This window comes from Mesoplodon mirus, assembly GCF_964341445.2.
Source record: "Mesoplodon mirus genome assembly, chromosome: 6".
Taxonomy (NCBI): domain Eukaryota; kingdom Metazoa; phylum Chordata; class Mammalia; order Artiodactyla; family Ziphiidae; genus Mesoplodon; species Mesoplodon mirus.
In genome coordinates, this window is record NC_138982.1 from 81,650,964 (window position 1) to 81,661,291 (window position 10,328).

The following is a 10,328-nucleotide window of genomic DNA, read 5'->3' on the forward strand; positions in this document are numbered from 1 at the left end:
GGTAAAACACGTCATGCTTCAGAATCCACTTGTTAAAATACTCTTCTTCCCTTTTCTATATTGTAACGTTTAAGCATCTCAGTTCTGCTGTTTGGGCAGTGCTAACTGAATTCTAGTTCTCCACCTTAAAACTTCAGGCTCTCCTGACTATTGGTAAAAGAAACCCCAGAAAGACCAGGAAAAGATGTTTCCTTTTCTCCTACAGCTGCAGAAAAGCACACACTCTTTTGCACTATCAGTTTTTATCAAGTGGGAAATTACAAACAGTCATGAGAGTCTCCATCTTAATCTTCTGTTCAAGAATCTTGAGTAAAAACATATGTACTGACTGTTTTCTATTATTCTAAAACTGTCCTCAAAATATTTCTACAAAGAAGTCTTCTTGTACACCTGAATTTAAGACACCTGAATCTAAGAGGTTATTACCGTGTTCTGTAAATTGTAAATCCCCACCCCTAAAGTCTGCAATTCTGATTGTCCTGCTGAAGACTCTGCTGTCCTAGTTGTAATATTTAAAACACGTCTGTTTTCTGAAATATATAAATACACATCAGAGCTTTTATTTTTAACATCTTTATTGGAGTATAATTGCTTTACAATGGTGTGTTAGTTTCTGCTTTATAACAAAGTGAATCAGCTATACATATATCCCAATATCCCCTCCCTCTTGCGTCTCCCTCCTACCCTCCCTATCCCACCCTTCTAGGTGGTCACAAAGCACAGAGTTGATCTCCCTGTGCTATGCGGCTGCTTCCCACTAGCTATCTATTTTACATTTGGTAGTATATATAAGTCCATGTCATTCTCTCACTTCGTCCCAGCTCACATCAGAATTTTTTGAACCAGAAAAAGAGCTTTGGAATTTTCTTCTCTCTTTACGTTTAAAAGAATAATAAATCTCATGCCTTTGCTGGAGTCCTGCTTCAAATACAGAGTTGAGAGCTTTGTCTCATTTAAGTCAGCACACAGGCCTGGTTAAAGCATCAAACCCTCTACCTCTTTCAAGCCGGCACAGGTCACTCCTGACAATCATGAAGTAGAGGGCATCCGAAACAGATGAGGCACCGCATATTGAAAGCACTCACATCAACACAAATTGATGAACTTCCAAAGTAGATACTGAATATCTCTAATGGGCCAGACGGGGAGGCCACAAAAAGAATAAGACACAAGCCCTCACAAGTAGCCTGAGGTCGTCCCCAGAAGACACACAATCACCACACAACAGGATCAGTGTGGCGAGAGGGCTAGAGACAGAAGGCTGTGGGTGTAGTGAGGAGAGAGAGTCAAGAGCCTGAACAGTCAGAGTAGGTTTCATCTAGGAGATGCTACCTGAGCTGGGGCTTGAAAGTGAACGAGGAGAAGGAAGAGCACCAAGGAATGAAGAAAGGGGGTGAGTAGTCATTGTAGGTGATTAGAAGTGCAGCATGATCAATTTGGTATTTGTAAAGACCACTCTGGAGGGCGATGAGGAAGGCAGTACTGGAATTAGAGGCACCAGATAGGAGGCTAATAAACAACATTCATTTAATATATACTGATTAAGTATCTCCTGTGTGCCCAGGCACCATACTAGGTTCTGTCTAGAGGAGAATAAAGGCAAGCAAATAGGCAACAACAAACTGGCACCATGTCAAGTGCCATGCCCAGGAAGTTAGAGGGCACAGCTAGGAGCAGCCTCTCCTCAGACTTGAGTAGCTTGGATTGCAGAAATCCAGCTGAAACATACTTGGTGCAAAAAGGTAAAAGAATAACAGATTTGAAGGATATTCAGGAGGTAGAACCAACCAGCAGATGCTATTGGGACCCCACATATACCCCTCACTGTTCCCATGCACCATACAGCTTGCCACTGCAAACATCTCTGAGGCTTTACCTGAGGACCCTCACGTTTGGCTTGCGCAAGAGGCAGGCCAGGAAGCACCAGGGAGTTAGCACACCTGGGCGTGGTCCTCCACCAACATCAGATGGAAGTCGGTGGGACAACTCCGAGTGCCTTACGCAGAGGACCCAGATGGACCGAGTCCCAGCTGCCCACATTGGTAATGTGCTCATTAACGCACCTTGTCCTGGCTCCCCTCCCTTCCCTGTCTCACTTCCCCATTCTCCTAACAGTGCTTCCTGGAATCACCCCCCAAATAGACTACTTGCACTCAAATCCTTGTCTCAGAGTCCACTTTGGGGAACCCACCCTAAAACAAACAGAAAAAAACTGAGTGAAAAGTTAGATGGTAAAAATGAGGACTCAATATGAGGCTATGAGATTTCTAATTTGGGAGACGCTGATGCCATCCACTGAGATAAAGACTCTTCAGGATAGGAAGAGGGGTAGATTTGGGGTCGGGGGCAAGGACAGGATAAGTTTGGAAAGACTGACCTTCAGGTGCCCAAGGGACTGTTATCTCAAAATTCCCTGAGTACAAGGTTAAGACTCTTGACTTTGAAAAAAGTGAAACTGAGCAGAAAAGGGACTACACAAGAGGAGAAACCACCAGAAATGAATGTCACTTCTCCCTAAAGGGTAATTACGGTATCTTCCTTTGACCTAAGAGAATACAAAGCCCTAGCTATCTCTTCCAGCCGGTTTCTGTATTCTAGCTTCTCATAGTTGGAGAGACTCACTCCTTTAAAACCATACATCACTCCCCACCAACAGCCAGCAATGGCAGCTGTAGAATCACTGTCTCCACCATGGAAAAAGGCTCGGTGGGCAAGCTCCTCCCAGGAGTCTCCTGCAGCCAGGATGGCATCGTAGGCAATCATGGGGGCATCGTGTCCACTGCTGCCGCCCCAGCCAGAGTAGCTCACGGAGGTGTAGAACTGATCCCTCTCCTTCACATCAAAGGGCTTGGGGAAGGTAGGGGCTGATCTGCCATCCCAAATCCCTCTGAGTTTTAGGTACTTTTCCCATTGGTCTTGGAAGTAAGACCTGTAGGAAGGAAAAAAAATCTACAGTCAATTGAAAAAATAAAGTCAAAAGCCATTAGGAAAGGTACCAGATAGATGTGTGAGCAGGGAAAGCTCCAAGATGACTTCAACTTCTGGTACTAAAATCATATGATATAAAAAAACCAAAATGAGCTCTAAGCGACATTCATTCAATAAATTTTTGCTAAGGAATGATGTCAATAAGGCATTGATACCTGTTGCTACATAAAGAAGATATACAGCAAGTTAAAGGTGAGAAATAAAGGTTTGTTTTTCCTGAGTTGAGAATCAAGGCAAGTGTCAACTTTCAAGGGTGAACTTTACGTATTTAGCCTGTCATTATATATTTTATTATTTACTGTATATTATTTTCTTAACAAAAATTGTACATTTTCAAGGTTGTATGACATGATGATTTGATATACATATACATAATGAAATGATCACTACCATCAACCTAATTAACACATCATCTCCTTATACGGTTACTATTTTTTTTAAGAGAGAACTTTGGAACACCATGACCATGGGTGATTTCATTAGAAAGCCTCTGGACCTTTTTTTGGTTTGTTTTTTGCGGTACGCGGGCTTCTCACTGCTGTGGCCTCTCCCGTTGCAGAGCACAGGCTCCAGACGCACAGGCTCAGCGGCCATGGCTCACGGGCCCAGCCGCTCCATGGCATGTGGGATCGTCCCGGACCGCGGCACAAACCCACGTCCCCTGCATCAGCAGGCGGACTCTCAACCACTGTGCCACCAGGGAAGCCCTGGACCTTTTTATTCTAAGAAAGGGAATGTGAAATGAATTCAGAAAAAGGGGAAGATGTGGCCTTACCACTTATTAGTTAGCTGGTGGAAAAACCTATCTCTAGATCATTTTAGCCAAGGATTTCACAGTATTATTTGTGTGTCAAGACAACACTGAAAAAACAAGTTCCAGGAAATAAGCAGGGAAGTTCATCTCAGTAAAGAATAGCCATAGGGACTTCCCTGGCGGTCCAGTGGTTAAGACTCTGAGCTTCCACTGCAGGGTACATGGGTTCGATCCCTGGTCAGGGAACTGAGATCCTGCATGCCACGCGGTGTGGCCAGAAAAAAAAAAAGAACAGCCACAAAAACTATAGAGAACAGGATCCCTACGCATGAGGGAAGCAGTGTAGCTGCCTTACTCCCTGAGGTCTTCACTTGGCGACTTGGTGGCCACCACCAATGGGACTGTACTTGAAATCCTTAGCAGGTGGGTGGGGAGGCAGCTGGATGCGGTGGACGACAGAACTGGATGGTGAGAACCAGGATGGTTGCTATGATCTATGAGTTTTAGGCATACACATGCACGCACGTGCGCACACAGGTTCAACCATCTTCTAGCAGGAGCGTGCACCTACAAACTTACCAGTGTTGAAGATTCTGCTCCACGAAGTAGCCTGATTGTACAATGTACTTTTTAGCTTCTGGTAGCACCTCCATCAGTCCTTTTCCCCACTGCTGGGGAGGCTTGCCGTTCACAGCATAGGCTGTAAAAAGAGCAGACACAAGGGCTCCCAGGAAGCCTGTGGGATGGTGGTGGGTCATCCGGCCACTCTCGACGCTCACCTGGATCAGGGTGTCCAGCTGGCTGTGGTGAGGGAACCGGAGACCGATGCACATGGCCCGCACGGCAGCCCCGCAGCCACCCTCATGGCTGTTAAAGGGAATCCTCCAGCCATCGGCTTTGTCTGGCTCCAGCAGCATGGCGTTCTGCATTGAGGCGCCCCCTGGGGAGAGTCCGGTAGGGCATGGGGTCAGTGTACCAAAGCGAAGGTCCCGCAGGATGAGAGAACCAAGCCCCGTCTCCAGCTTTCCTTGATGGAAAGGGAAAGCCAAAAAGTATGATGATGAATGTCCCCAAACTCCAAACCCCAAACCCCAGGGCAACACTGTGCCTTATTTACACCAGAGTACTTATACTAGACGCCTCTGGGTTTATGGAGCAGGGAGTTTTTTTCATCAGGAGGTGTTACTGGCTGAATTGTATTCCCCAAAATTCATATGTTGAAGCCCTAACCCCTAGTACTTCAGAATGTGACTGTATTTGGAGATAGGGCAGAGGTGAGGAAGTTAAAATGAGAATGTTAGGGTGGGCCCTAATTCAGTCTGATCAGTGTCCTAATAAGCAGAGGAAATTTGGAGACACAAAGAGACACCAGGAATGTGTGCTGTGAGAGGGCACAGCTAGAAGGAAACTGTCTGCAAGCCAAAGAGAAAGGTCTCCTCCTTCAGAAGAAATGAAACCGACGCCTTGATCTCAGACTTCTGGCTTCCAAAACCGTGAGAAAATAAATGTCCATTGTTTAAGCAAGCTGGTCTGTGGTATTTTGTTACAGCAGGTCAAGCTAACTAATACAGGAGGAGCTAGGGGAAAGGCGATTCACATCAGCTGGTGGCCCAAGTGGCTGTAAAAAGTTCCCAAAGTGAGCAGGAACCACTTGTTAGCAACCTGGAACCAGAAAAGGGGTCTCTACACGACCTTTTCCAGTCTTGTTTAAAAAGAAAAAAAAAATTCTTTATTAAAGAAAACTCAGAAGCTACAAATAAGTAAAAGGAAAATAAGAAACCATAAATACCCCTATCACCCAGACACAATGATTAACATCTTTGTGTATATTCTTCCAGACCTCTCCCAACAGAGATATACATATATACTTTTAATGAAAATGGGTTCAGAAATGAAATTGAGTTATTTATAGTGAGGTGGATGGAACTAGAGTCTGTCATACAGAATGAAGTAAGTCAGAAAGAGAAAGACAAATACCGTATGCTAACACATATATATGGAATCTAAAAAAAAAAGGTTATGAAGAACCTAGGGGCAGGACAGGAATAAAGACGTAGACCTACTAGAGAATGGACTTGAGGACATGGGGAGGGGGAAAGGTAAGCTGGGACAAAGTGAGAGAGTGGCATGGACATATATACACTACCAAATGTAAGACAGATAGCTAGTGGAAGCAGCCGCATAGCACAGGGAGATCAGCTCTGTGTTTTGTGACCACCTAGAAGGGTAGGATAGGGAGGGTGGGAGGGAGGGAGACACAAGAGGGAAGAGATATGGGGATATATGTATAGCTGATTCACTTTGTTATAAAGCAGAGACTAACACACTATTGTAAAGCAATTATACTCCAATAAAGATGTTTAAAAAAAAAAAGAAAGAAAATGGGTTCATAAGATACATAGTGTTTTGTAACCTAATTTTTTTTTACTTAATATACAATATCTTTCCATATTGGTAAATATTTATCTGCATAATCTAAATGGCTGCAGATGTGTCACCATAATTAAATAAATTACAGAACATTCAGGTTGTTTCTATTTCTGTCACAACTATAAAAACTAATGTCTCAGGGCTTCCCTGGTGGCGCAGTGGTTGAGAGTCCGCCTGCCGATACAGGGGACACGGGTTCGTGCCCCGGTCCGGGAGGATCCCACATGCCGCGGAGCAGCTAGGCCCGTGAGCCATGGCCGCTGAGCCTGTGTGTCCGGAGCCTGTACTCCACAACGGGAGAGGCCACAACAGTGAGAGGCCCGCGTACTGCAAAAACAAAACAAAACAAAACAAAACAACAACAGAAAACAAAAACAAAACAAAACAAAAAAAACTAATGTCTCCTTGATATTTAAGTCTCATTCAACATTTTTAATGATTTCCTTGGGCCTGTTTTATTCTCCACTTGTCCAGGACCTCCACTGGCTGCTCTCACCTGGTGCCCGGCCATCCATGTCTCCCATGCAGTCTTGGTAATGCTTAGCAAGGATGGAATACAGGTGAGCCAAGTCCGAGACTTTGCCAGCTTCCAGGAGAGCGTCTGCCGTGGCCAGGTGCATCACCGTGTCATCACTGACTCTCCACCTCTCCACATCTATGGCATCCAAGCCGCCAAGCTGGGCCAGCTGCCTATGAATCTTTTCCCCACTCAGGAGGAACTCCCACTTCCCATTGAAGTACCCCAAGGCATCTCCAGCTGCACTCAGCACCATGGCTGCCACATACTTCTTGATCAGTTCCCCACTCATGGTGAGGCTGTCTCTGGGCGAATATAAAGACACACAGAGGATGGGGAGAAAAAAAAATCAGAAAAAATAATAGCCCTATCTACATTTTACTGAGCACTCACAGCTTGTAGGCACAGTATTAAGGACATCTCATTTAATCCTCACAGCTGCTCTATGGGGAGTGGGATAGGCCCATTTTACAGATAAGTAAATCAGCCACACAGTATCAGAAATGTTATGTGACTCATCTTAGGTCACAGAGGTAATTAATGGCAGGGCTGGCATTCCAACTTAGATCCATCTGACTCCAAAGCCCACAATTTAACTACGATTCCATCTTTGCCTCTCTGTGAGTGGCAAGCCATTAAATTCTGCAAGTCAAACCAAGCTTGTCATTTTCTCTTTTTGGTTTGAATTTGGCCTTGGAATGCATCCCTCCTTTACTTAAATATTAACACTTTCCACTGGTATCACAATGCACTGTTTGCAAAGCACCTGCACATCCTGCTTCATAAGTAGGCCCGGATTACAGTATGCACTTCACAGCTATTGCAGCACTCTTTACAATAGCCAGGTCATGGAAGCAACCTAAATGCCCATCGACAGACGAATGGATAAAGAAGATGTGGTACATATATACAATGGAATATTACTCAGCCATAAAAAGGAACGAAATTGGGTCATTTGTTGAGACGTGGATGGATCTAGAGACTGTCATACAGAGTGAAGTAAGTCAGAAAGAGAAAAACATATATCGTATATTAATGCATATACATGGAACCTAGAAAAATGGTACAGATGAACCGGTTTGCAGGGCAGAAATAGAGACACAGATGTAGAGGACAAACGTATGGACACCAAGGGGGGAAAGCAGCGGGGGTGGTGCGGGTGGTGGTGTGATGAATTGGTCGATTGGGATTGACACGTATACACTGATGTGTATAAAACTGATGACTAATAAGAACCTACTGTACAAAAAAATAAATAAAATTACAAAAAAAAAAAGAAAAGAAAGCAGGGTCAGAGAGGGTAAGTTCACAGAAGCAACAAATGGAGGCACTGGGACCCAAATCTTCTGATTCTGGGCCCTTGCCTCAGCACAGACCTACTTACCTTGAGCAACCTCTTTGTGCTTCACCCTCCACATCTGTAAAGTGGTGGCAAAAACAGTAACAACCTCGTGGGTTTGTTATGAGGAGTAAGTGAATTAATTTTTATAAAGCACCTAGAACAGTGCTTTGCACATAGTAAGCAGTATTTTTATTATTCATACACAACCAGGGAAAATGATTTTTCTATTAATTGAACTAGAAGACTGTACTTTCTCCCACAACCTTCCTTTCAACAGCAATATTTAAATTTTGTTTTCCTTCTAAATGATTGAGTTCTAGAGTCCTGGGGTCTCAGCTAACACTCTCTCCATGAGTCTAATCCCCAGTAAAGTGCTGGTTTCCCTGTCGGTGCGTTTCCAGTTCCCCATTGTGCCCTATAGCCTGTAGCGTTCACCTCCAAAGCCCTCCACTGTCTGCTCCCACTCTATCAGCCACTCTACTTGCCCCGGCCAGGAGAACACTTGCAAACGCTGGTGGGTCAGCTCATCCTCCCTCAGCTCAAGTTCTTTCCCCATCCAAGATGCCTTCCTCTCCTCCTCTTCCCTAAAATCTATTTACTCAGGGTTAAGTTCAAGTCCTTGGGCTTCCAAGAGTCCTCCTCCAGCTGCACTGCTGTGGGCCAGGAGATACAGACTGGCAAGCACCTGAGAAAAATGACGACAGACTGAGCAGACCATTACTGAGTTACTGATCCTGCTGAGTTTCCTGGTTCCCAAAGGCTATTTGTAAAACATTACTTACACATTTTGTTGTTTATAAATGATGCTTAGGAACTGGCGTTCTGGGCTGATAGTCCTGGCTCTGCCCAGAATCAGGTGTGTGGTTGTGGACAAGCCACCCATCCTGGATCTCAACTTTCCCAGGGTAAATTGGATTGCGGGGCAGGAGGGGAGCTAGCGAGGCAGCCTGAGCTCCTGTCTCTGCGCTGAGTGCTTCAGAGACCAAGCTTAGTTGGCTTCTGAAGACCAATCTTTAACCCTCTGTACCCTCTTCCAAAGTCCTCAGCTTCTTTTCTGTAATTCCTCTGGCTCCACCCGAATGTGTTTTTGTGAGTTTTGAGTGAGGCTGGGGGCGATGACCACCTCGTTCTGTGGGGAAATTTCCTTTAGCTTTGACACCGTACTGCTCTGGCCTCCCGCTCTCAGCACGCTGATATTCTCTAAACTCCTCTAACTTTTACAGTTTATAGGCTCATCCCCGAGCTATAAATTCACAACTGGGATCTGGACAGCTGCTTCCCGGCAGTCCTCTGCTATTTTGGGGGGGTGGGTGGGGGTGGCGGGAGCAGGCGACTGGGGAACAGGTCCAGGCCCGACAAGGGGTGGGGGGTGGCCCCATGGGGCACCGCGAGGGAGGAGCGCGCGGGGGACGCGAACGAGGAGGGTGGGGAGGAGGGGCGGGCGGCACTGGTCTCCGGCAGACGAGGAGCGCGGGTGTGGGAACCGACAGCGGGGAGGGGTACCTGGTGGCCCCGAGGCGGGCACGGCGCGCGGGCTCAGGGCGGGGCCGGTCGCGGGGAAGTCTGGGTGCGAGGAGGCCCAGGGCGGACCCTGCCGCCGCGCCCGCGGACCACGCCCAGGTTCAACGGAGCTGGACGAGTGCCAGGCGCCGCTTTCGGCTCGGGCGAGGCGCGGAGCCTTCTGCGCCCGGGCCGGGCGGCGGGACCCGCGTCCCCAGGCGCATAGAATTGGCGCTGCTCCGCTCCCCACCCCCGAACCCCCGCACCCCCGCACCCCCGCACCCCCGCACCCCCGCTTTTGAGAGACTGTTGGAGACTCACGTGTGACCCTGGGTTGACGCCTCGGCCTTTCCTCCAGTCCAGCTCCTCTGGGCAGTGAACAGCGTGTGGCCCCTGACTCGGAAAAGGGTGTTTAGTGTGTGCGCGGCCTTTGTCACGGTCTGGGCCCCACACGCATAAAATGGGACAATAATAGTACCTACCTCTTAGGTTGGTTGTTAGAATTTAATTAATTTTAACTCTTGTCATTTGTTTGGTTGCAGAATAGAATTTTTTCATCCTGATAACAAAGAAAAGCAAAGAAAAACTAAGTATTTTTGTCTGAATAAATAATATCATCTGAAAAATACTAGAATCACCATATGCAAGTATTCTATATACTTATCAAGAATTTTGATTTGCTGTGCTTATCTTTCTCGCTACAGACATTAAACACCTACTGTGTACCAGGTGGATACTAGGTCCTGGCACAGACCTGCTCTCATGGACTGCACCCAGCTGAGTGATCTCATCTTAGC

At 46.4% G+C, this 10,328-nt stretch overlaps 1 protein-coding gene across 2 annotated transcripts; it reads right to left on the reverse strand.

Annotated features, from left to right (window-relative positions):
- Positions 1-699: 699 nt before the first annotated feature.
- ADPRH (ADP-ribosylarginine hydrolase) lies at positions 700-9,594 on the reverse strand. 2 transcript variants are annotated; one of them, XM_082625889.1, is made up of 5 exons: positions 9,535-9,576; positions 8,074-8,107; positions 6,669-6,994; positions 4,322-4,682; positions 700-2,929 (listed from the first exon to the last, which is right to left on the reverse strand). In XM_082625889.1, the coding sequence occupies exons 3-5, from the start codon at positions 6,979-6,981 to the stop codon at positions 2,515-2,517; spliced, it is 1,089 nt and encodes a 362-aa protein (XP_082482015.1). In that variant the 5' UTR covers positions 6,982-6,994; positions 8,074-8,107; positions 9,535-9,576; the 3' UTR covers positions 700-2,514. The 2 variants fall into 2 exon arrangements, with proteins under 2 accessions (XP_082482015.1, XP_082482014.1); XM_082625888.1 differs by lacking the exon at positions 8,074-8,107 and having other exon boundaries at positions 9,535-9,594.
- Positions 9,595-10,328: the final 734 nt, after the last annotated feature.